A 27,564-nucleotide genomic window follows, 5' to 3' on the forward strand; every position below is an offset into this window, starting at 1 on the left:
TACAGACAATAGTACGCCCCTATAAACACCATGGGACCACGCAGCCATCATACCGCTCAGGAAGGAGACACGTTCTGTCTCCTAGAGATGAACGTACTTTGGTGCTAAAAGTGCAAATCAATCCCAGAACAACAGCAAAGGACCTTGTGAAGATGCTGGAGGAAACAGGTACAAAAGTATCTATATTCACAGTAAAACAAGTCCTATATCGACATAACCTGAAAGTCCTGTCAGCAAGTTAGAAGCCACTGCTCCAAAACCGCCATAAAAAAGCCAGACTACGGTTTGCAAGTGCACATGGGGACAAAGATCGTACTTTTTGGAGAAATCTCCTCTGGTCTCATGAAACAAAAATAGAACTGTTTGGCCATAATTACCATTGTTATGTTTGGAAGAAAAGGAGGGAGGCTTGCAAGCCAAAGAACACCATCCCAACCCTGAAGCACGGGGGTGGCAGCATCATGTTGTGGGGGTGCCTTGCTGCAGGAGGGACTGGAGCACTTCACAAAATAGATGGCATCATGAGTAGGGACAATTATGTGGATATATTGAAGCAAAATCTCAAGACATCAGTCAGGATGTTAAAGCTTGGTCGCAAATGGGTCTTCCAAATGGACAATGACCCCAAGCATACTTCCAAAGTTGTGGCAAAATGGCTTAAGGACAACAAAGTCAAGGTATTGGAGTGGCCATCACAAAGCCCTGACCTCAATCCTATAGAAAATTGGTGGGCAGAACTGAAAAAGCGTGTGCGAGCAACAAGGCCTACAAACCTGACTCAGTTACACCAGCTCTGTCAGGAGGAATGGGACAAAATTCACCCAACTTATTGTGGGAAGCTTGTGGAAGGCTACCCGAAACGTTGGACCCAAATTAAACAATTTAAAGGCAATGCTACAAAATACTAATTGAGTGTATGTAAACTTCTGACCCACTGGGAATGTGATCAAAGAAATAAAAGCTGAAATAAATCATTCTCCCTACTATTATTCTGACTTTCCACAATCTTAAAATAAAGTGGTGATCCTAAATTACCTAAAACAGGTTTATTTACTAGGATTAAATGTCAGGAATTGTGAAAAACTGAGTTGAAATGTATTTGGCTCAGTTGTATATAAACGTCTGACTTCAACTGTAGATGTGTCTTAGCCTATTTTATAATACATACATTTTATATACTCTACGTTTCCTCAAATCAATGCTGATAGCAATGACACAAATTCCATCCACTTTATGCGAAGCTACTGCCTGTCCTATCCACTCATAACACATGACTGGGGACCTGCATTGTAGTGGGGACAGGGGGTTTGTTGTGTGTTTAAACAACGGGATGACAGTAAATACTGTGAAAGTAGTGCACTACACATAGTGAATAGTGTGTCCATATGGCTCTGGTAAAAGTAGTGCATTATATAAGGAATAGGATGCCATTGGGCTATGATCAAAGTAGTGCACTATATAGGGAAGAGGGTGACATTTGGGACAAAACTTCAGTCAATAAGGGTCTCTCTGGGCATGCCTGGGTCCCTCTGCACTGCCTGGCAAACGGAGAGAGGAGGGTGTGCTAACGTTGCATATCAACACTGTATATTGCCATTGCTGAAATGACTGGGCCGTTGGGTTAGCCTAGTTAGCGAGAGGCTAGCAAGGCTAGTGGGCAGGGATGAGGTTGAGTTTAACACCTTGCGCTGGTGTGCTTGTGTTATGTTATGCCTGCTTTGCTTGATACCACTGTCGCAAAACAAGGGCATGGGATTTAAATGTTTAAACGCTTCAGTCATGTAGCAACCGTTGTCTGTAGCAATAAGGTATGGACGAGGATACATCCTAGGTCAGACCTAGTGTTTCCTAGTTTGTTGGATTCATTATAATCTACACCGAAAGGTTGGGAATGGGGTATTTCTCAGATTTAGAAACATAACTAATTAACGAATAGATATCTTGAGATACTTGGACCAATAGATAAAGAAAATGAAATGGAAAATAAAAGTAGACCTTGGGGGGAATTTTTTTTAATATGGCTCAAAAGAATGAATAAATATGTCATAGGATAACTTTTTTCAGCTGCAAATAGTAGCAGTGGGGACGGCCGTCAATGCACAACAAAGAGTCTCGCTATTCTGGTGGTTGTTTTGGGAGCAAGGAGGCAAACAGCAGAGTTCTAAACCTTTCCCCTTGGGTCTGACCATCTCTCTTATTCAGTCTCGTGCTGATGGGAAGAGAGCTGAGCTGCTCACGGTCGTCGCCTGTCCGTACCTTTGGCTTCCTCTGCATTTAAAAGGCCCCTCCGCTTTATAGAGAGCTTTTCCACTTGTACGGCTTTTTATCATCACTTTCTATAGCTGTGCTTCTTCTTGGGGGCTTCCGGTGACATAATCCAGACAAGGTTAGGTAAAGGTTACAGATATTTTGTTGATTTTGTCATACGATGCTATTCTAAATGCCTTTTCCACATTACTCTTATAACTATCGGATTGTGATTTGGAGTCGGTGTCTTTTGCACCCATGTGTACGTCTAAAATGAGGTGGTTCGTTATAGTAGTTCCAAACACAGGATTTATCAATGTCTTTACATTGGCTTATGTTTATGAATCCTTTTCTATGAAACCAGGAAGTGAGAGAAAAACTCACTGTGTCCCAAACTCCAGCGATGGCGGCTGGAAGCGCAGCGGCCTTCCATTCTCCGGCACGTAGAACGAGGAGCTGGTGAAAGAAAGACAAAAAGAGAAGAACACATTTATGTACACGTACACCTATCAACTCAATGCGTTCCAATGGGACCTTATCATTCGAAACAAGTGAGCGCTTGAGCGAAACGTTGACTCTCCAACCTAACAATGCAGCCAGAGTGGTGGCGAAATTTAGACTCCTCTGTGAGACACTTGAGCGTGCTACTCATTAAAAAAAAATAGATATGCACTTTTTTGTCCGTTGCAAAACGTTTTAGAACGTTTTTCGTTGCCGTAATGAACATGCCCCTGCATTGCACTACAGGTGAGCGTCGATGCACGCTGCAAAACAACGAAGCTAATCGCCAGTGACACCTTTACAACAGAAAGTGGTCGTTTCTAATTCTGAGCTCAATAAAAATAGCTCTCGGACGACAGATATCACACACATCTCCTTCAGTTTCATATCTGAAACTCTAAACTATCAGAGGTGTGAATCCAATGTTGTCAAGGAGACTTCAATGTTGTAAAATTGGCAGGTGTATAGTATATTCGTTATGTATCTTATTTATCAAACATAAATCGATAGTTACATATATTATATTTGACAATATATCGTATTGATGATGTCGCAATATTATTTTTCCGCTAGTTTGCTGTCCCTACACAAAAACACCATTATTTTTCCTTCATAGCTTATTCCAAATATCTCTAATGTGATTGTTATGCAACAGGACAGTTAACACGCGCTGCCTGCTAATTGTCTACAGGCTGTTTCAACTTGTCAATTTCCAATTATTTTCTAACAACAGTTTGAATTGAAGTGTGATCCGCCTCCTCATAAATTCACACAGAAGTAGTCAATTTCAGTGTTGTGAACAATTTATGTTTAAGCTGGACAAATGTACCTCTTCGAGGACAGCCCTACCCCATTTCTTCCGCACATCAATTATGAGGACATTTGAGGAGTTGCAATAACTGGCACATTTTCTGACTGGTGCTCGCATTGTTGTTTTCCTTACAAATAATAACTTTGGACATATGTACGTTGCTATCAAAGTAAGTGCCTTATTTTCTGTATACCGTGTTGTTGTTTCTACTGTAACATACAGTATGTATGTATGTATGTATGTATGTATGTATGTATGTATGTATGTATGTATGCATGCAAAGGGTCTGAAACTTTCCGGTAAATTTCTGACATTTTTCCATACATTTTCCATGGGAAGTTAAACTGGGGGAATTTGGCTTAAACTCATCAAAAAAGTTAGTTTTAGAACAGTGAACCTTTTTGTGGGATACACATAAGGCAATTCTAGGTCTTGTGGCATACTTTGGTTAAACTATCCCCAATTCAATGGAATTGCAACCCTCTGCATACACAGTGCACTCTTCCATCACATGTACAGCAGATTCTCAAGATCTTGCACACTAATGAGATGCTATTGAGCCCACACTACTACACTGTCTGAGCCAAGGACTACATGCTTTCTGGTAAGTTTTGATTACAATACTGGGTGGGGTGAATATATTTTATAACATACATGATTTTTTTGTTAACTAGCAAATAGTAGCCTACAGCAAAGTGTGTTTAAATCATTTCTAACTTGTTAACCATTTTTGCTAGTTAGTTCTTGCTATCATCTGGGTTTTAGCTTGCTTGAGCCTGCTAACTGAGGACTATTAATTCACCTTTTTCCATACATGTTTCATTTTAAAACATTTATCTTACATATGAGTTGTTTAATCTAACTGCTTAACTACTTATCTGTACATGGAATTGTATTTGTTTGTTTTTTACACATTTTTCTAATCTTTACAGGAAAATGCCACGGGCACCATCTGATGTGTGGAGACATTTCACAGCAGCCAATGTAAAAGGAAAAGCTGTGTACATTTGCAAATACTGTGCCAAATCATATGTGAAGAATGCAACAAAGATACAGAATCATCTGGCCAAGTGCATAAAGTTCCCTCAGCGTTCACAACAGGCAACCTCTGACAAAAGTCCCTCTACTTCTATTCGAGGTGAAAATGATGAATCAGACACCTTATCGATAGCAAACACTCATGGTCCTCCTGGAATCAGAAGGTTTTATTTTACTCAATGGAGGAACGTAGTCAGAGAAATGCTGATGAATGTCTTGCTCGAGCTGTGTACAGTCGTGGCCAAAAGTTGAGAATAATACAAATATTAATATTCAAAGTCTGCTGCCTCAGTTTGTATGATGGCAATTTGCATATACTCCAGAATGTTATGAAGAGTGATCAGACGAATTGCAATTAATTGCAAAGTACCTCTTTGCCATGCAAATAAACTGAATCCCCCAAAAACATTTCCACTCCATTTCAGCCCTGCCACAAAAGGACCAGCTGACATCATGTCAGTGATTCTCTCGTTAACACAGGTGTGAGTGTTGACGAGGACAAGGCTGGAGATCACTCTGTCATGCTGATTGAGTTTGAATAACAGAATGGAAGCTTCAAAAGGAGGGTGGTGCTTGGAATCATTGTTCTTCCTCTGTCAACCATGGTTACCTGCAAGGAAACACGTGCCGTCATCATTGCTTTGCACAAAAAGGGCTTCACAGGCAAGGATATTGCTGCCAGTAAGATTGCACCTAAATCAACCATTTATCGGATCATCAAGAACTTCAAGGAGAGCAGTTCAATTGTTGTGAAGAAGGCTTCAGGGCGCCCAAGGAAGTCCAGCAAGAGCCAGGACCGTCTCCTAAAGTTGATTCAGCTGCAGGATCGGGGCACCACCAGTACAGAGCTTGCTCAGGAATGGCAGCAGGCAGGTGTGAGTGCATTATACAATGCATTCTGGGTGTCACGTAAACGTCTGTCAGAGCAAAGATGTTATAATGAGGTGAAGTAATCGTTCACTAATCTTTGAGTAAACTTCCGGAAGTGAATGAAGGGAAGTGAATGATCATAGACAACCCCCCCCCCCGAACATGCATACAACAAACAGGCCAAAGTCATCATCTCCTCTTATCTTTGGTTGATGCGGGGGAAAAAAATAATGGAGGTGCGCACAAACTACCCATCGCCGGATTACTTTTGATTTCTAGAAAGTGTTTTACTCAATTATTTTGATCAGCTTTGAGCTCACCTGTGATGTGATGAATTATAAATAGTAATTGCTATTAGCTCATTCATATTGTGGTTTCTGTCAGCCAAAAGTTCTCTAAATATGACCGCTTGTGTTACGTCAATCTTTCCTTAGTAAGCGCTAGGACTAATGTAGCCTACATTTTCCGGTTTGGATGATTGTGTATGCTGTGCTATTTCTGTGAGTGTCTGAACATTGCATTCAAAAATAAACTGGTCACATTCAGGACATAACTTTGTAAAATATTTCTGTGAAAAAAACTGTGTGGCTAGCTCAAATGCTGACTGTTGTGTTCTAAATAAGCCGGTTTAAGCATACGCTGTAGAATGATCAAACCCTTTTGTTGGTACGTGTGAAAAAGGTTAAATAGGGAGCTAATTTTTTTCCAGCAATTTTATCTGATCAAAACTTGTTTTCCTATGCTCTCTCGTTTCTCTGAAGCAGTGATCAATATTGTTTGGAACATCGAATCACAATACAATCTAAATATCAACTTGCAATACATATAGAATCATGAGCATCGCAATACAGGTCCCTGGCAATTCCCAGCCCTACTGGGAAACCAAATGGGTGCACACACCTGATTCCACTAATCACATGGCTTGATGATGAGTTGATAAAGTGGGATCAGGTAGGTTAGTGTGGTGTGTTATTGCCAGGGCAAAACCAAAAATGTGCATTGTGCACCCCGTTGGGTCACCAGGACCAGTATTGAGAAACACTGGGCCCTGGGCTATAAGTGAGCGGGCTGGTACATTGACAATTCCATGTACATCAGTTAGGCTAGTCTGTCTGAGACCATGGCAACATCCATCTGGCTCCAGGATGAAGTTTCCCCCTAGGTACAGATCTAGGATCAGCTTTCCATCCCCCAATCCTAGCCTTAACCATTCGTGGGGAAAATGTTTAACTGACCCAAGATCAGTGTTTAGGGCACATTCACCCTACTCCATCTACCTGAGACTGAGTGGGTTACATTGTCTTGTCACCTGCGACCGACGGTCAGGTTTGTGCTCTAAAAACGGCTTTGTTACACAAATAGAGACGAGTGGTTATGATGAAAAAGAAGATATCAGATAGAGGTAGAGTTTTAAAAAAGAAACCCACACACAGACTATAACATATTGTAATGGGAACTCAATTAGTACACATGCACACACACCCTATCCCTTACTCTCTCACATCCACTCTCACCAAAAATCAACAAGTGAACTTGTGCTTTCTCTCTCAATGACACACTATATGACGGCTAGTATGAGGTCACTTCTGCCACCCTGCTGCGACCAGTGTGTTGTTCGTGGTGGCCGTGTGTGTGTGTGTTTGTGTGTGTGTGACGTCCCATTCTAATGAGCACTGTGACGGAGGTCTGCACAGCAGGGAGCCGGCAGCTGCAGTGTGTGAGGAGGAGAGCCTGATCTGGCCCTGTTGACAGAGGGCTGACACAGCTGTTCAGTGAGTTGACAGCAGAGACAGAGATGGAACCCTAACTAGCTTTAACAATATAGGTGTAGATTGAGGGGTTCACAATGATACATGAAGTTGGCATGCTCAAGTATGCTGAAGTCAGAAAAGGGAGCTCTGGGTTTTAAGCGTGTCATCAACATCAACTCCAATCATCATCCAGTAAGAACAGACCCAAGTATACATCAACTCCCACTAACATCACCAGAACACACATGGAAACTCAAAACACAACACCTGGGCTGAAAGACTACCCCACACACACACACACACACACACACACACACACACACACACACACACACACACACACACACACACACACACACACACACACACACACACACACACACACACACACACACACACACACACACACACACACACACACACACCTCCCTGGGTGATCCGAATCAAATCAACACATTGAAGAAGCCATGTTTTCACACTTCGGGATGGATAACATGCTGGATGGCGAGGGTAAGCTGGAAGCTGGCGAGCTCTCTCCATCAGTTCCAGATTGTCAGTTTCCTGTCCAAGCTTTCAACAACTGGGATCCCGCCTCATATACCCAGGGAGGGGTGGGAGAGAGAGTTGAAAGAGGCACAGTGGATGGCTACTACTGGGGACTTACTGGATTGTACAGCGTGTACAGACATAGCGAATGTTCTGGACCGCAGAATGATTGATGAATTGTATGTCCTTTTGGGTAGGGCCTGTTTAGGTGACTCATCTCATAAAGCAGACCTGAAGCACTGCTTGCTGTCCTTTCAGTTCTGGTGTCCTGCACTGTCCCTCACTGAGTAACAGGCTACACTGGGCCCAACTTCCTGCAGGGATGAGCGATATATCGTGTGGTGTCATACAATGAGGAACATTTGGAATAGGTATTTGGTTTACTTTCTGAACTGATTGGAATTCTAATGGTACTGACCCCAACTCTGCTAATGATGATGGATGCCAACAGTATAAGCTCCTAATGAGATAAAATTGTTTTGAATGGAAGCTATATAAACTAAATGTTTCCAATAGAATCCAATCTATCGCACTTCATATCACTATCATGATAAACATTGAAATTATTATAATATGCATCTTTTGCCATACAACCCTTGGCCTACTCCAGACTCATGTTCAAAAAAGACTTGTAGGTTAAAATGTCTTAATTCTTCAAATGGTCTGACACACAATTTTCCAAGAAAAAATCAAATAAAAAAAGAGACTGAACATATACAATCCATGAAGCACGCTAACCCACCTGCACAGGTTCTGAATTTAGTTCAAAACAGACACTTTGCGGGTGGTTACGAGTTGAAAGGCATTGTACACTGGCAGCTTCCCCCAGTCATTAACGGAGAGAATAAAATAGGCCATGAATATATTCAGGCTAGGGGTGGTTATTCACATTATTAACAGCTTCTCATACCAGTCACCGCCAGCCAACTGCTACCGCCGCTTATAGCATCCTAGGGATCGGCATCGCTGGCCTGCAATGTGGTGTGTTGTGTAGAGGTATAAAAAGACAATGGGAGAGGAAGGGAGGAGGGAGAGGTGAAGGTGAAGGGGAGAAAGTTCATGCTGTGGTCACAGGGCATTAAGTACATGAAGGGCTTGGAAAAAGAGAGGCTGTTTGCAGTGGATGTCGGACACTGCTGGCATGTGGCTTGTGACAATTGTCTAAAAGCATTTGGAAGGAAAAGCCTAAGAAATACACAGGCCTAATCAGTTCACACACAAACACCACTGATTTATAAACACAAACAAGATGGCTGATCTGAGGTAGATAATTACCGTTAGCCGGTAATAGCAGGCTTTTGTCCGTAAATTTTTTTGAAAGGCCAATCAATAAAACTGCAGCCGGCCAATTGTCCAGGAGAAGAATAAAAAAATCCCATTACAAATAATGCTTTATAGCCAATTCATTAATGGAAATACATTTGACTGGTCATTCTTATCGGTATATAGGTTAATTAGTATCATTTATTGGAATTAAATTGGTGCGTGTGTACAGTATATTCATTATGTAGGCTGTCATATCACACGCGTACAGCATACAGATACAGAGCCTTTGAGTGGAAAATCTGTCATATTGCGCAATAGCGCAAGGCCGGCACATTTCTGAAATGTCCGGTAAATTAAAATGTTGCCGGTCAAATGTCTGGCGCCACATTTCCCGAAACAAAACCCTGCTCCAAAGTGAGACAGGCGATGTCTTACGCAAGCTACATTCCTAAAAAAAAACACTGACTGATGAGTACCCAGTGAGTCAGGAGGCTTGCCACAGCCAATGTAAAAAATATATAGCCTAGCACAGTCCAAGGCCATTCACTTTGTCAGCCTGATCCTAGAGATGAAATCAAAATGATGAAATCTATATACTGCCATAAAGTTAACCCTCTCACAACTAGCTTATGGCATCAACAGCTACATTGACATCAAGCCACATGTAGGCTATGGATGTAGCTACAACAAGGTACAAGTCAATGCTCGAAAACAACACAACCAGGACTTGCACGTTTTTGGTATGACAAAATAGGCTACATTGTTAATAACCCTTCAAGGTGGTCTTTAACATGTCCAGAATGTGATCTGATCAGGATCTCATGTTGAAGCTTTATGAGAATTGAGAACAATGTGCAATCGACATAACACAAATGTACCTAAGTTACATGTATGAAAGAGGAAACAGAGAGCAGCTGGTGGCTTCCAGCCCTTATGATCTAGGCTTATAGATGGCTGCTATAGGGGAGTGTCTGACAAGTACAGTCTTTGCTGAGACATGTTTTACAAAGCAGGAAGAATTGTTGCAGGATTTTCATGGCGTTGAAGGTTACAACAATTAAATCGGTCATCTGGCGTAACAAGAAAGATCAGCCATCTCCATTTTCACATAATCTGCAATTTGACTAGAAGGAAGAGACATTCGTGGGAATGAAGAGTTTTGGGGAGAAAACGGTTAGGCTGCCAACACCTGAAATGCACCACGGACAGAATGTGCCTGAAAAGACAAGGCTCTTACGTAACCCAAAACCACAGATCTCTTCAGATATTGAGGTAAATGTATGGCATCTACATGTTCACATGGACAGTGTGAAACTGTTGCTCAATATAAAAACGCAACATGCAACAATTTCATTGATTTTACTGAGTTACAGTTCATATGAGGAAAATCAGTCAATTGAAATTAATTAATTTGGCCCTAATCTATGGATTTCACATTACTGGGAATACAGATATGCATCTGTTGGTCACAGACACCTTAAAAAAAAAAATGGGCCTCAGGATCTCGTCAGGGTATTTTGTGTATTCAAATTGCCATCGATAAAATACAATTGTGTTCGTTGTCCGTAGCTTATGCCTTCCCATACCATAACCCCACCGTCACCATGGGGCACTTTGTTCAATGTTGACATCAGCAAATCGCTTGGCCATGTGACGCCATACATGTGGTCTGCGGTTCTGAAGCATGGTTGGACATACTGCCAAATTCTCTAAAACGACATTGGAGGCAGCTTGTAGTAAAGAAATGAACATTCAATTATCTGGCAACATCTCTGGTGGACGTTCCTGCAGTCAGTATGACAATTGCACGCTCCCTTAAAACTTGAGATATTTGTGGCATTGTGTTGTCCGACAAAACAGCACTTTATAGACTGGCCTTTTATTGCCCCCAGCACAAGGTGCACCTTTGTAATGATCATGCTGTTTAATCATTTTCAAGATATGCCACACATCAGGTGTATGGATTATTTTGGCAAAGGAGAAATGCTCACTAACAGGGATGTAAACAAACTTGTGCATAACATTTGAGAAAAATACGCTTTTTGTGCGTATGGAACATTTAAGGGATATTTTATTTCAGCTCATGAAACATGGAACTAAACACTTTACATGTAGCGTTTATATTTTTGTTTAGTGTTTTAACTTAAGTCAACCAAAATCTCCTTGTGTCACAAAAACAGTAATGAGCCTAAAAAGCATCTCCCTGAGAGAGAGCGAGACGGAGAGAGAGAGAGTGTATTACCTGTACGGGTTTCAACAGGTTGGGGTTAATTTGAATATTGCGGGGCCCACTGTTTCGCTCTGCCCTCCCGGCCTAATCTGGCCCAAACAGATTTCGTCACAGCGCAGACAGTTGACGGGGAACAGACTTTACATACAGGAAGGTCTCTTCTGACATGGGTTGTATTCACTAGGGCACGCAACGGAAAACGTTTGAAAATGTTTTGCAACAGAAAACGATATTGACCGTTTCTTGTTGGACAAGCCCAGGAAGTCCCTCCCCGTTTTAGCCCGTTTCTTATGTTTGGTGCCTAATGAACACGACCATGCTAACCCTGTTCTGACGGATAAACTCGGAACCCTGTTCAGTGTTTAATGTTCCGACCCGTGTGGTGCATTATAAGAATAAACTGAAACGATTTGTCATTTGGTTTCCTCTACAGCCAGAGATGTACCCAGTCAAACACATTCACAAAACCTGTATCTGTCAGATGTCCAGATTGAGACCATTTAGTTGCATTTTGTAACCTTTGGATTTAGCTGTGCAAGTTAACATTTTTATTGGTTGCACTGGTGTGAGCTGCACATTCCATCTGATCACCTGTTCTGAAAGAGCTGCAAAATCTGGACCCATACAAATCAGCCGGGCAAGACAATCTGGACCCTCTCTTTCTAAAATGATCTGCCGAAATTGTTGCAACCTCTATTACTAGCCTGTTCAACCTCTCTTTCGTATCGTCTGAGATTCCCAAAGATTGGAAAGCTGCTGCGGTCATCCCCCTCTTCAAAGGGGGTGACACTCTAGACCCAAACTGCTACAGACCTATATCTATACTACCTGTCTTCCTAAGGTCTTCGAAAGCCAAGTTAACAAACAGATTACCGACGATTTCAAATCCCACCATACCTTCTCCGCTATGCAATCTGGTTTCAGAGCTGATCATGGGTGCACATCAGCCACGCTCAAGGTCTTAAACGTCATCATAACCGCCATCGATAAGAGACATTACTGTGCAGCTGTATTCATCGACCTGGCCAAGGCTTTCGACTCTGTCAATCACCACATTCTTATTGGCAGACTCGACAGCCTTGGTTTCTCAAATGATTGCCTCGCCTGGTTTACCAACTACTTCTCTGATAGAGTTCAGTGTGTCAAATCGGAGGGCCTGTTGTCCGAACCTCTGGCAGTCTATGGGTGTGCCACAGGGTTCAATTCTCGGGCCGACTCTCTTCTCTGTATACATCAATGATGTTGCACTTGCTGCTGGTGATTCTCTGATCCACCTCAACGCAGACGACACCATTCTGTATACTTCTGGCCCCTCTTTGGACACTGTGTTAACTAACCTTCAGACGAGCTTCAATGCCATTCAACTCTCCTTCCGTGGCCTCTAACTAGCTCTTAAACGCAGGTAAAACTAAATGCATGCTATTCAATCGATCACTGCCCGCACCTGCTCGCCCGTCCAGCATCACTACTCTGGACAGCTCTGACTTAAAATACGTGGATAACTACAAATGCCTGGGTGTCTGGTTAGACTGTAAACTCTCCTTCCAGACTCACATTAAGCATCTCCAATCCAAAATTAAATCTAGAATCGGCTTCCTATATCGCAACAAAGCATCCTTCACTCATGCTGCCAAACACACCCTCGTAAAACTGACCACCCTACCAATCCTCGACTTCGGTGATGTCATCTATAAAATAGCCTCCAACACTCTACTCAACAAACTGGATGCAATCTATCACAGTGCCATCCGTTTTGTCACCAAAGCCCCATACACTACCCACCATTGCGACCTGTACGCTCTCGTTGGTTGGCCCTCGCTTCATACTCATCGCCAAACCCACTGGCTACAGGTTATCTACAAGTCTCTGCTAGGTAAAGCCCCGCCTTATCTCAGCTCACTGGTCACCATAGCAGCACCCACTCGTAGCATGCGCTCCAGCAGGTATATCTCACTGGTCACCCCCAAAGTCAATTCCTCCTTTGGCTGCCTTTCCTTCCAGTTCTCTGCTGCCAATGACTGGAACGAACTGCAAAAATCTCTGAAGCTGGAGACTCATATCTCCCTCACTAGCTTTAACCTCTCTGGGGTATGTGGGACGCTAGCATCCCACCCGCGGGACACACTGCCAACAGCCAGAGAAATAGCAGGGCGGTAAATTCAAAACAACAAAAATCTCATAATTCAAATTTTCAAACATACACTTCTCGTTAATTCAAAGACATTGTCCGATTTCAGAAAGGCTTTACGGCGAAAGCATAACATTAGATTATGTTAGGACAGCGCCGAGACAAGAAAAAACCACACAGCCATGTTCCAAGCAAGGAGAGGCGTAACAAAAACCAGAAATACAGCTAACATTAATCACTAACCTTTGATGATCTTCATCAGATGGCACTCATAGGCTTCATGTTACACAATACATGTATGTTTTGCCTAATAAAGTTCATATTTATATATAAAAAAAAACTTTTACATTGGCTTGTAATGTTAAGAAATGTTTTTGCCTCCCAAAACTTCCGGTGAATGAGCACATCAATTTACAGAAATACTTATCATAAACGTTGATAAATTATTCAACAGTTATTCAAAGAATTATAGATACACTTCTCCTTAATGCAACCACTGTGTCAGATTTCGCGAAAGCAAATTTTGCAATAATCTGAGTACAGCACTCAGATATCAAAACAAGCCATAGAGAAACCCGCCATTTTGGAGTCAACAGAAATTACAAAAATTACATTATAAATAAAATTCACTTACCTTTGATGATCTTCATCGGAATGCACTCCCAGAAACCCCAGTTCCACAATAAATGTTTGTTTTGTTCGATAAAGTCCATAATTTATGTCCAAATACCTCCTTTGTTTGCGCGTTTAGTCCACTACTCCAAATGCAGGAAGAGCACGCAAAATGTCACAACGAGAGCATCAATCTTTAGGATGTTTTTATCATAAATCTTCCATAATATTCCAACCGGACGATTCTTTTGTCTTCAAAAAAGAAAAGGAACACAGCTAACTCTCACGGGAATGCGCGCCACTGAGCTCATGTCATTTTCTCACTCATCTACTTCCAGGAGTTCTTGTTCTCCCCCTATTCACAGTAGAAGCATGAAACAACGTTCTAAAGACTGTTGACATCTAGTGGAAGCCTTAGGAAGTGCAAAATGAACTCTAAGTCAATGTATACTGTATAGGCAATCACTTGAAAAACTACAAACCTCAGATTTCCACACTTCCTGGTTGGATTTTTCTCAGATTTTTGCCTGCCATATGAGTTCTGTTATACTCACAGACATCATTCAAACCGTTTTAGAAACTTCAGAGTGTTTTCTATCCAGATCTACTAATAATATGCATATCCTACCTTCTGAGCCTGAGTAGCAGGCAGTTTACTACAGGCACGCCTTTCATCCGGACATCAAAATACTGCCCCCTTCCCTAGAGAAGTTAAGCACCAGCTGTCAGAGCAGCTCACAGATCACTGCACCTGTACATAGCCCATCTGTAAACAGCCCATCTACCTACCTCATCCCCATACTGTATTTATTTATCTCACTCCTTTGCACCCCAGTATCTCTACTTGCACATTCATCTTCTGCACATCTACCATTCCAGTGTTTAATTGCTATATTGTAATTACTTCGCCACCATGGCCTATTTATTGCCTTAACTTACCTCATTTGCACTCACTGTTCTACTGTATTATTGACTGTATGTTTTGTTCATTCCATGTGTAACTCTGTGTTGTTGTATGTGTCGAACTGCTGTGCTTCATCTTGGCCAGGTCGCAGTTGCAAATGAGAACTTGTTCTCAACTAGCCATCCTGGTTAAATAAAGGTGGAATAAATAACTTAATCATCCTATTGTTTGGGCAGATGAAACCATGATTTGTTAAACAGTAAAGTGCATCATCCTTCCTGTAATAAAAGTGCCTACCCTGCCGCTGTTGCCTGCCTGCTTGGCTTGGGCCGGCTGCTGTAATGAGCGAGCCTCACAATCTCATGTGTCCCTCGTGATTGTATAACATTTCAAAATGCAATTCCGGGCATTAAAGATATCAGCTTTCTGTAGATATACATTTTATTTCTCAACGATCTTTGAGCTCAAAGCACACGGTTTAATAATCACGATATATGATATGGCTTTGAAATACGGAGCGCGCAAAATTCCACATCGGCCATCGCGACACATTGCAAAGTTATTTTTAGGACATTACATTTACTGTTAGATTAATACATAGGCCTAAATATAATATTAGTGCACATAAAGATAAAGGCAAATTAATCTCTAATGAACAAAAAAAACATTGACAGTAAAATATCTAAAAAAAGCCTAATCGTCAACCCAAAATTCATAACAATCACTGCATTAGGTTGCATATCAAAATATTTTGAATCAGAAAAAGTCTGAGGCCAAAACAGTGTCCTAAACACCTGCTCAATTTAATATCTACCAAAATTACACTACGCAACTACACATCCAGTAATGTATGTTGATAGCCAAATAAGAAAAAAACGCTATAGCAAAACTCGCATACACCCCTTCAAACAAACTGAGTTGAAGATATTTGTGGTCGTACAGCAGAACTAACTCTCATACAAAGAGAAGAGAGTGGAGCTCAAGAGATAAGAATTCGAGACGGTGGCAGTTGGCTAATTCCGTTGGCGACCGTTTTGTATCCAACTCCCTAATCTGTGCGAGCGCAATGATTGGGTGTCTGTTTCACGGCTCCAATGACCTGCCTGGAGGGGAGAGGAGAGCTCTGGGATTAGCGCTGTGTGCTAGCTAATTAAAAGAAGAGGTGAGAAAGAGAAGGGGAAGAAAGAGAGCTTCTAAATATATCTCAGGCGAATCAAAGCTATCAAAAATGTGCATTACAATATGAAAGCCCGGCTAGAGCACTAGTTTTCAGCTTCCCTCCTGTTCTCATCAATACAATGTGTTATTATGGTGAGACAAAGCTTTTTTTCCAACCGCTGTAGGAGATGAGAGGTTGTAGAATAGAAGGTGGGGGACGATGTCATGATATCCTAGTAACCCCTATTGTTCTAGTCTAAGACCTCCGTCACTGGGATCATTAAGACATCACCGCCAACGTTAAGTGGGAAGGGAGAAACCAATGGCTATTCAAAAGATATTGAGGTTGAATAGCAATGAATAGCCGTAATTGGCCACTGACAACAAACAGCAATGATTGTTTTATTTCAATAATGTTGATACTTCAGCATAGCTTGATAAGGTAAAACTACCAGCAGAACAAATTAAATAATTTTATACCCTTAACATCTCAATTTGTACTGAGATTTTAAGGGTTAACCTCTGGCTAGTGGGTCTAAATATCGCACAGACGGTCTGCTGGTGGTGGGTCTATTTGCGTCATGGTGAGTAATTGGAGGCTTGGCTGGCTCCGGGGAAGCTGGAGAGGAGCAGAGACGAGAGTGTGTGCAGGAACCGTAGGAAGTGTGAAAATTAGCACTCCCCCACCCCTCATCTGCCAGCCTTACACTGGGTCATCGCTGATGGGGAGCGAGAGAGACGGAGAGAGACGAGCGGGCATAAATAGGGAAAGGGAGACTCTTGCAAGCGAAGGCACATACACACACATATCCTAAAAAAGGGTTTGATACAGCTCTATATACATCTAGGCCTAACGGTTCAGATAGCACTTTAGCATAATGGACTCATAGCAACAGCTGCTATGCAGAGAAAGCCATTAGATCACTTCTGAGCTGTAGTGACTATCATGCCAAAACAAAAATTACACTGTTCTTCAGCAGTGAAAACCACAGGTTTGACTGACGAGTCAATTCCTTTCATGAGATAACATTACCACCACTACTCGGCTCAAAACGTAAAATCACTCTCCATTAGATTTAAAGTACGCGTTGTCTTTATTTTCCCATTATTTGGAGCAATTGTGGTTACTTTTCTGTGTTTCTGCTTCGTTTGGCATGAATTGGACATGATTGATTTAGCCACGGAATGATCTCGCTCTCCGGTCGGGCGAGAGGAAGGGGGCTTAGTTTACGCCTCGATCACACCGGTACTGTTATAGTGCAAAATGATACGCAGCATCATCCCTATATGTGTGCAACAAAGGTTCAACATTCACCTTCTGCTACCATTTCTATCAAGCCGTCTATGCATACAGATTGATGCATACGTTCGATAAATCTAATGTATGCATCATACAGAACACACTGCAACTGCGTCTTCAACGCAACGCTGCAAGGCAAACACAGCGTTCCGTTGGAAATGAATGTACTTCTGGTGTATCAATGCAATCGATGCGTTAGTCAGTGCTAAGTGCTTCTGTGCGTGCGCCTGACTCAGCATTCTAAATGCAGACACTTCAATACCATCTTCGCTGTAGCAGGGCAAAAAAACACACCCAACTGCAAAAAGGGGCGATGTCTTTACCTGCCCAAACGCTCAAAAGTACCACACATACAAGGGTGAGGCTAGCTGCCATTGAGGTTAGTACTCATATTAATACAGGTTTAGGCCTATTGCACAACGCTCCACTGGTTTCAGAGTAAAACAGATTATGTTGAATGTGATGGTTTTGCCAGGGGTATGAAGGGTAGAAAGTAGTGCGGGGGAAATCGACAGTTACATATCGTGATATTATTTTTTGACGAGATATCATATTGCAGGTGTCTCCAACCTTTTTTAGCATGAGAGCAATTTTTTTTCATGAATTTATTTTTTGTTAAACTTGTCTTGTTTTGTACGCTTTGTACAAATAATAAAACGCAGAACTACAGGATGTTTCTTAACCTGTTAGGGCTAGGGGGCAGTATTGACACGGCTGGATAAAAAACGTACCCGATTTAATCTGGTTACTACTCCTGCCCAGTAACTAGAATATGCATATAATTATTGGCTTTGGATAGAAAACACTCCAAAGTTTCTAAAACTGTTTGAATGGTGTCTGTGAGTATAACAGAACTCAAATGGCAGGTCAAAACCTGAGAAGATTCTGTACAGGAAGTACCCTGTCTGACCATTTCTTGGCCTTCTTTGCCATCTCTATCCATTACAAAGGATCTCTGCTGTTACGTGACACTTCCTACGGCTGCCATAGGCTCTCAGAAGGCGGCAAAAAGCTGAATCGTGGCTTTGCCGGCTCTGGCTGAAAAAAAGTAGCGCGTTTGGGTAGTGGCTGGTTACAGTACTGTGAGACTCAGGCTTGTGCCCGCGTCGACCGAAAGCTTTGTTTTCTTTCCTCTGTTTACCTAAAAGGAGATTCCCGGTCGGAATATTATCGCTTTTTTACGAGAAAAATGGCATAAAAATGGATTTTAACCTCTCTGGGCTAGGCGGGACGAATTCGTCCCACCTACGCAACAGCCAGTCTAATCCAGTGGCGCGATTTTCAAATACCTTAGAAATGCTATTACTTCAATTTCTCAAACATATGACTATTTTACAGCTATTTAAAGACAAGACTCTCGTTAATCTAACCACACTGTCCGATTTCAAAAAGGCTTTACAACGAAAGCTAAACATTAGATTATGTCAGCAGAGTACCCAGCCAGAAATAATCAGACACCCATTTTTCAAGCTAGCATATAATGTCACAAAAACCCAAACCACAGCTAAATGCAGCACTAACCTTTGATGATCTTCATCAGATGACAACCCTAGGACATTATGTTATACAATACATGCATGTTTTGTTCAATAAAGTTCATATTTATATAAAAAAACAGCTTTTTACATTGGCATGTGACGTTCAGAAGTAGCATACCCCCAAGAAACTTCCGGGGAATTTACTAACAATTTACTAAATTACTCACGATAAACATTCACAAAAAGCATAAAAATTATTTTAAGAATTATAGATACAGAACTCCTCTATGCACTCGATATGTCCGATTTTAAAATAGCTTTTTGGTGAAAGCACATTTTGCAATATTCTAAGTACATAGCCCAGCCATCACGGGATAGCTATTTAGACACCCGGCAAGTTTAGCCTTCACCAAAATCAGATTTACTATTACAAAAGTTTGATTACCTTTTGTTGTCTTCGTCAGAATGCACTCCCAGGACTGCTACTTCAATAACAAATGTTGGTTTGGTCCCAAATAATCCATTGTTATATCCAAATAGCGCCGTTTTGTTTGTGCGTTCCAGAAACTATCCAAAATGGTAAATCAGGGTTACGAGCATGGCGCAATTCGTGACAAAAAAAATCTAAATATTCCATTACCGTACTTCGAAGCATGTCAACCGCTGTTTAAAATCCATTTTTATGCCATTTTTCTCGTAAAAAAGCGATAATATTCCGACCGGGAATATCCTTTTAGGTAAACAGACAAAGGAAAAGAAAGCTTTCGGTCGACGCGGGCATGAGCCTGAGTCTCACAGTACTGTAACCAGCCACTACCCAAACGCGCTACTTTGTTTCAGCCAGAGCCTGCAAAGCCACGATTCAGCTTTTTGCCGCCTTCTGAGAGACCATGTGAGCCGTAGGAAGTGTCACGTTATAGCAGAGATCCTTTGTAATTGATAGAGACGGCAAAGAAGTTCAAGAAATGGTCAGACAGGGTACTTCCGTACAGAATCTTCTCAGGTTTTGACCTGCCATTTGAGTTCTGTTATACACACAGACACCATTCAAACAGTTTTAAAACTTTAGGGTGTTTTCTATCCAAAGCCAATAATTATATGCATATTCTAGTTACTGGGCAGGAGTAGTAACCAGATTTAATCGGGTACGTTTTTTATCCAGCCGTGTCAATACTGCCCCCTAGCCCTAACAGGTTAAACAGCGGTTGACATGCTTCGAAGTACGGTAATGGAATATTTAGATTTTTTTTGTCACGAATTGCGCCATGCTCGCGACCCTGATTTACCATTTCGGATAGTGTCTGGAACGCACGAACAAAACGCCGCTATTTGGATATAACGATGGATTATTTTGGACCAAACCAACATTTGTTATTGAAGTAGCAGTCCTGGGAGTGCATTCTGACGAAGACAACAAAGGTAATCAAACTTTTGTAATAGTAAATCTGATTTTGGTGAAGGCTAAACTTGCCGGGTGTCTAAATAGCTAGCCCGTGATGGCTGGGCTATGTACTTAGAATATTGCAAAATGTGCTTTCACCAAAAAGCTATTTTAAAATCGGACATATCGAGTGCATAGAGGAGTTCTGTATCTATAATTCTTAAAATAATTGTTCTGCTTTTTGTGAACGTTTATCGTGAGTAATTTAGTAAATTGTTAGTAAATTCCCCGGAAGTTTGCGGGGGGTATGCTAGTTCTGAACGTCACATGCTAATGTAAAAAGCTGGTTTTTGATATAAATATGAACTTGATTGAACAAAACATGCATGTATTGTATAACATAATGTCCTAGGGTTGTCATCTGATGAAGATCATCAAAGGTTAGTGCTGCATTTAGCTGTGGTTTGGGTTTTTGTGACATTATATGCTAGCTTGAAAAATGGGTGTCTGATTATTTCTGGCTGGGTACTCTGCTGACATAATCTAATGTTTTGCTTTCGTTGTAAAGCCTTTTTGAAATCGGACAGTGTGGTTAGATTAACGAGAGTCTTGTCTTTAAAATGCTGTAAAATAGTCATATGTTTGAGAAATTGAAGTAATAGTATTTCTAAGGTATTTGAAAATCGCGCCACGGGATTCAACTGGCTGTTGCGTAGGTGGGACGAATTCGTCCCGCCTAGCCCAGAGAGGTTAACATAACTCTTTATTAACTAGCTACAACTGCATGTTCGCCTATCTCCAACCACGATCAACTGACGATGGCCTAACCGTCTGGGTGGTCTTAACCAATCACTGCACAGTAGGATACGGCGGTAAAATGCATCCAATTATAATCCAGTATGTATTCACATATGAATATTACATCCCCCTTCTTTTAAAACAAAATACAAATGTTTTACATATTCTAAGCTTTTCTTTTGAATACATGCTCTGTAGTTTGAACTCAAGGTAAGTAACCATTTATATTGCATAATACACCAACTGAATCAACATACTCTGAAACAATGATCCAACATACTGTTACTTTTCAAACAAGGGATTCTCAGCAACTCAGCTTTCACTGTAGAAATGACATCTTAACATTTCAAACAAATACAATACCAAAGCATGTCAAGTGAACTTTCAATAACAAGTTTACAGTCTGGAACTCTTTTAGGGCAGCGATCCGCCTACACCCTTTGACATTTCACAAGTCGAGGACAGCTCTGGGCTTGACCTCTCTTCCTGACCTTGTGCGATATGATGTTGAGCATGCTTCTGTGTCAGTCAACAGCTCGTGGTGTTGCAGGTAAGTGTGGTGTATATTGTGCTGTATGTGTGTTTAGTCCATCACGTTCTCTTTCAGGGGAACAGTTCATCTCATCAGTGTGTTGTTCTTTTGTGTTCAGTAAGTGACGACGATTGCGGCGGTACACTGCTCCTTCTGCTGTGCGGACATGATATGAACGTTCAGTGTCAGCTGGCTGGATGACGACTGCTGGTTTCCAGAGGCCATGCTCCTGGATTCTAACTGACTCTCCGTCGATCAGTGGTGGCAGTGGTCTAGCTGACCTGTCGTAGTATCGCTTTTGTTGTTGTTGTCTCTGTGCACGTTTTCCATGCATTTCCTTGTAGCTGACGACCTCAGGTTGCAGCTGCTGGTTGGTGCTGGGAAGGGTTGAGCGAAGTCTGCGGCTCATCAACAGCTGGGCTGGTGATTTGAAGTTGTCAACTGGAGTGTTGCGGTATTCAAGGAGACTGAGGTAGGGGTCTCTCTTGTCTGCTTTTGCTTTGTCCATGAGTGATTTAGCAATCTGCACAGATTTTTCAGCAAGGCCATTACTTTGAGGGTAATGTGGGCTTGTGGTGACGTGTGAACTCCCATGCTTTTGTGAAGGATTCAAACTCATTTGATTTGTAACAGGGCCCATTGTCAGATATTAAAGTCTCTACAATGCCATGCCTGGCAAAGGCTGCTTTCAGCTTGTGTATCACAGCTGCAGATGTGGTGCTGTGAAGCTTGTCGAGTTCGAAGTATCTGCTGTAGTAGTCCACTGTTACAATGTAGTCCTCGTTGTTCCAGGTGAACAGATCGGTTGCCACGACCTGCCAGGGTCGGTCTGGGATACAGTGAGGTAACATTGGCTCTTTGGTGTTTGAGGGGCGTCGTTCAAGACAGATGGCGCATCTACCAACAATGTCCTCTCTTTGTTTGCACATTCCAGGCCAAAACATAATGTCCCGTGCTCTCTGTTTGCACTTTTCCATGCCCATGTGTCCAGCATGGATCTTTGTCAAAATCTCTTCTCTGAGACTGGTAGGAATAATGATTTTCTCTCCTTTGAAAATGATTCCGTTGATCTGTGATAGTTCATCACGATGGTTCCAGAATTCTGAGACGCTCTGAGGGCATTTTCTCCTCTCCTCAGGCCATCCATCCTGTATGACTTCCCTCAGCTGTGTGAGTTGAGAGTCCTTTTCTGTTTCTGCTTGGATCTCCTTCAGTTTCGTGTCACTAACTGGTAAGTTGCTGTACACAGTGTGTACTTGCATGTCCATGCCTTCACTGAGGCTGCTGTCCTTGTAGGTAAGAAACTTCCTGGAGAATGTGTCTGCGACAGGGATGTCTTTGCCTGGACGGTGAGTGACTGTGAAGTCGTATTTTTGTAGTTGAAGGATCATTCTCTGTAGCCTTGGCGGGGCTGCAGCTAGTGGTTTCCTCATGATTGACTCAAGGGGCTTGTGGTCGGATTCCACAATGACTTGTCGTCCATATACGTACTGATGGAAACGTTTACATCCGAACAGAATGGCATAGAGCTCCTTTTCGATTTGAGCGTAGTTGATTTCACAGTCTGTGAGAGATTTGGAAGCGTAGCCGATGGGCTTTCCTTCTTGCAGTAGCACTGCACCTAGTCCATACTTCGACGCGTCCACTTGGAGTCTGAGCTCTTTGTTGGGGTCGTAGTAGGCAAGGATTGGTCCTGGTTCTCTCGTGATCAAGTCTTTCACATTCTGGAAATGTCGTGTTGCTTGTCCCAGAGAAACTCACTGGACTGCTTTAGCAGTTGACGCAGGGGTGCATTAGCATTGGAGAGGCTGGGTGCGAACTTGGATAAGTAGTTGACCATGCCAAGCACTGTTTCCAGCTCTGCACGTTTTTTTGGTGGCTCCATTTCTTTTATGGCTGAGATCTTCTGTGGATCTGGCTTGATTCCATTCGCTGTGAGAAGATGTCCGAAGTAGCTGACCTCTGTAGCGCCGACTGTGCTCTTCTCTGGGTTGAGCCGGACTCCTCTCTCGCGGGATCTTTGCAGCATCGCGCGGAGGTTTCGGTCGTGCTCCTCTTTGGTTCGACCATAGACAAGGATGTCATCCACAATTGCCACAACTCCGTCGAGGCCTTCGTACACTTCGTCGATCTTTCGCTGAAACTCGTCTTGGGCTGAGATAATCCCAAAAGGCAGGCGACGGAACCTGTAGCGTCCAAACGGTGTGTTGAATGTTGTGAGCTTAGATGACTCTTCTGTGAGCTTGATAGCCCAGTAGCCTGATCTAGCGTCCATGACACTGAAGTAGTGTGCTCCCGCTAGCTTGTGTGTGATACCATCTAGCGTCGGTAAAGGGTAATGGGGCCGTTTGATAGCCTTGTTCAAGTCTCTTGGGTCGAGGCATACTCGGAGCTTGCCTGTGCGTGGTTTCTCCACCACCACTAACGCGTTTACCCAGTCGGTCGGTTCTGTAACCTTGGTGACTATGTCAGATTGCGCCATGCTCTCCAACTCTTTCTTCAGACAGGCACGGAGAGCAAGGGGAATCTTTCTCGGGGGGTAGACCACAGGGGTTGCGTCTGGGTCAAGGTGAATGGTACATTCTCCTGGGAATAATCCTATTCCTGTAAAGACATCAGCAAACTCCTCCAGTACATTTCCTGTCTCTACTGGTGCTGTTACTGATAAAACTAGCTTGATGAGGTCCATGTCTAAACATGCTTTAAGACCTAGCACTGCAGGTGCTCTAGTGTCAACAACGTAAAAGTCCAACATCATGTCACTTTCCTTGTATTTGCATTTGAAAGTGCATGTGCCTTTTACTGGGAGCTGTTCACCACCATAACCAGTCAGTCTGCGCATGGTGGGCTGTAGCTCGCACTCAGATGTCAAGCTGCGGTACTTATTCAGAGGAATAATGTTTACTTGTGCACCAGTGTCTAGTTTGAACTTTAGCTTTGTGCCTTGTGTTCCTATCTCAATGTCAGCAAAGGCTTGCTCTGTCTCTGATATGTGACTTTTCTGTGTCACTGAATCAATAAACAGTTCATCATCATTTGACTCTTTGATTGACATTTCATCTTCACTCACTGTGTGTACTGTTTTTCCACGGTAAGCTCTGCACACTTTTGCAAAGTGATTCCATTTACCACATTTAGTACACTGTTTGCCTTTAGCTGGGCAATTTCCTTGTTCGCCATGCACTTTGTATCCACAATATCCACATGTTTTGGGGCGTTTTGAGTCTGTGTCGCTCTGTTTTGGAGTTATGTCTCTCTCCGTTCTGAAACGCTCTCTCTGGGCACCGGAGGTGTGCTTTGATGTCTGCCTGACTGCGTGCACTGCTTGTTCACGTGATGCGCTCGTGCTGCGGCGCGAAATGGTTTTCATCTGAGCCTGTGCTAGCTCGTGAGATCTGGCTATGTCGATAGCTTTGTCCAGCGTTAGCTCAGACCCAACATTCAAAAGTTTCTCTCTCACTCGCGGTGAGTGTATTCCAAATACAATACGGTCCCTGACCATCTCATCCTTGTTTGCATAATCACAGTCTTTCACAAGCAGACGCAGCTCAGTCACAAACTGTTCAAAAGACTCGCTAGCTCCCTGTACTTTCTCATGGAATTTGTACCTATCGAAAATTGTATTAGTCTTCGGCACAACATATGCTTCAAAATGATAGTAGTATGTTTTCAGTACCTTTGATTAAGCCTCGGTAAGTGTCCATGTGTTGTAAATATCTCTCCTTTTTTCACCGATCCAGAGGAGCAGGTAGCTACACTTTTCCTCTTGCCTTCAGAGGACCCGTGAACATTAGCTCCACATGCTGTTTGTACTTACGCCATGCATCGGGTAAGTTTGTAGACTCCCAGTCCATTCGAGGTGAAGGAACTCCAGAAAAATCCATCTTTTAAGACCATTTACTCTGACACCATGTCTTGTTTTGTACGCTTTGTACAAATAATAAAACGCAGAACTACAGGATGTTTCTTAACATAACTCTTTATTAACTAGCTACAACTGCATGTTCGCCTATCTCCAACCACGATCAACTGACGATGGCCTAACCGTCTGGGTGGTCTTAACCAATCACTGCACAGTAGGATACGGCGGTAAAATGCATCCAATTATAATCCAGTATGTATTCACATATGAATATTACACTTGTCTTGCGCTAATCATTTTATTCTAGTTTTCAAATAAGTGTACAAGAGAACAAACTATGTTCTGTCAATATACCTGGTAAAATAATGGTTTATAAACAACTAAAATCTGTGATATATTTTCCAAAATTATGTTCTCAGTTTCGTATTTAAATCTTAAAAATTACAATTGTTCATAGACAAACAAAATTGGATGTTCTGTCAAAGCTTAAATCTCATCAGAATACATCCATTTTTTTTGGAGGGGTGGGGAGAAAAACAAATGTCGATTTTTTTCATGATTCCCCTTTAATGGCATACATAGCAAGTGAGGAAAGTGCTGTCTAATGTGCCGGTCTAGTTGTAACGTGTATGCTGGGAGTCGGGAAGCAAGTACAGAGAGTGAAAATGTAATAATAAATAAAACATGGAAAGAAACACGAAGAGCGTACAGACATGAAACAGAAACAATAACGCCTAGGGAAAGAACCAAATGGAGTGACATATATAGGGAAGGTATAATCAAGCAGGTGATTGAGTCCAGGTGAGTTTGATGATGCACATCACTATGGTGACAGGTGTGCGTAATAATGAGCAGCCTGACGACCTCGAGCACCGGAGGGGGAGTATACGTGACAGTACCCCCTCCCTGACGCACAGCCACAGGACGCCGACCAGAGGGATGGTCCCGAGGACCAGGAGCGGGCCGGTCGCTTCTGCAGGGGCGAGGGAGCCTGTCGAGCCGGCCGGGGATGCGGGAGCCTGACGAGCCGGCCGGGGATGCGGGAGCCTGACGAGCCGGCCGGGGATGCGGGAGCCTGACGAGCCGGCCGGGGATGCGGGAGCCTGACGAGCTCGCTGAGGCATCCTTGGTAGACTCGGCACAACCGGTATTGTAAACCTGACGAGCCAGCTGAGGCATCCCCTGTTAATCCGGGAGCGGCACCCGGACCCAACGTCACATACACTCACAAAAAAACAAAAATAACTCAGATGCTCCCCTTTGAGGCGTTAGTCGAGATGCAGGTGCAGGTGAAACGTTTAATAAAACAACATACACTGAACGAGACAACATAACAGTAGCATCTTAACAAACAGAGGATCAATAAGGCCTAGGGAAAGAACCAAAGGGAGTGACATATATAGGGAAGGTAATCAGGCAGATGATTGAGTCCAGGTGAGTCTGATGATGCGCGTACCGATGGTGACAGGTGTGCGTAATAATGAGCAGCCTGACGACCTCGAGCGCCGGAGGGAGTATACGTGACACTAGTGATGGTTCTGTTACAAATTATATACTTACTCATGATATACTTCTGCCAGGTAAGCCTAATATGCAGTTAACATTTAATTGATAAGGTTTTGACGAAAGTATTTGTCAACCCAAAAGACTTAACACATCAACTGGCTACATACGGAGTGATCAAAAAATGCACGCATCACACAGACGGGCAATATTGCTGGAAAGTAATTGGCAGACATTGTGTAAGGTTGGACTTTTAAGCCAATAGTGGCTAACAGGCATGGGATAATGTCAATGTTGCGTTGATTAGATAGTAGCTGGGAGCTTACGGTGTCTGATACTTGTGAGATTTGTTAATGACAGTTTGTGGTGGAATGCATAACAATTGCATGCACTTTCAGAATTGTTTGGCGAGCTACTGGTAGCTCGTGATCGACCTGTTGGAGACCCCTGTCATATCGTTTTGACAATATCGCAATATTATTTTTGGTGAAAGGTCAATGAGGTTGTTGCTCTGAGGAAAAAGCTGTGGCAGGGCCATCAGCGTTTGGGCGCTTGACTCTGCAATGGTGGCTGACAGCTAATATGTGATTCTGCAAAGGAGTAGGGACAGATCAAACTCGGGCATTGTTGATCACCGTACACTTTTTC

General features: G+C 42.6%; 1 protein-coding gene across 3 annotated transcripts in view; it reads right to left on the reverse strand.

The window, feature by feature from the left end:
- LOC106610024 (transmembrane protein 131-like) overlaps nt 1-27,564 on the reverse strand; it is a 125,000-nt gene that overhangs the window by 64,354 nt on the left and 33,082 nt on the right. For all 3 annotated transcript variants that reach the window (XM_014209132.3, XM_014209134.3, XM_014209131.3), the window contains exon 4: nt 2,632-2,703. In XM_014209132.3, coding sequence (XP_014064607.1) covers nt 2,632-2,703 — 72 coding nt within the window. The remainder of the gene's footprint in view (nt 1-2,631; nt 2,704-27,564) is intronic.

Source organism: Salmo salar, chromosome 08, assembly GCF_965601325.2.
Source record: "Salmo salar chromosome 08, fSalSal1, whole genome shotgun sequence".
In the NCBI taxonomy this organism is placed as follows: Eukaryota; Metazoa; Chordata; class Actinopteri; order Salmoniformes; family Salmonidae; genus Salmo; species Salmo salar.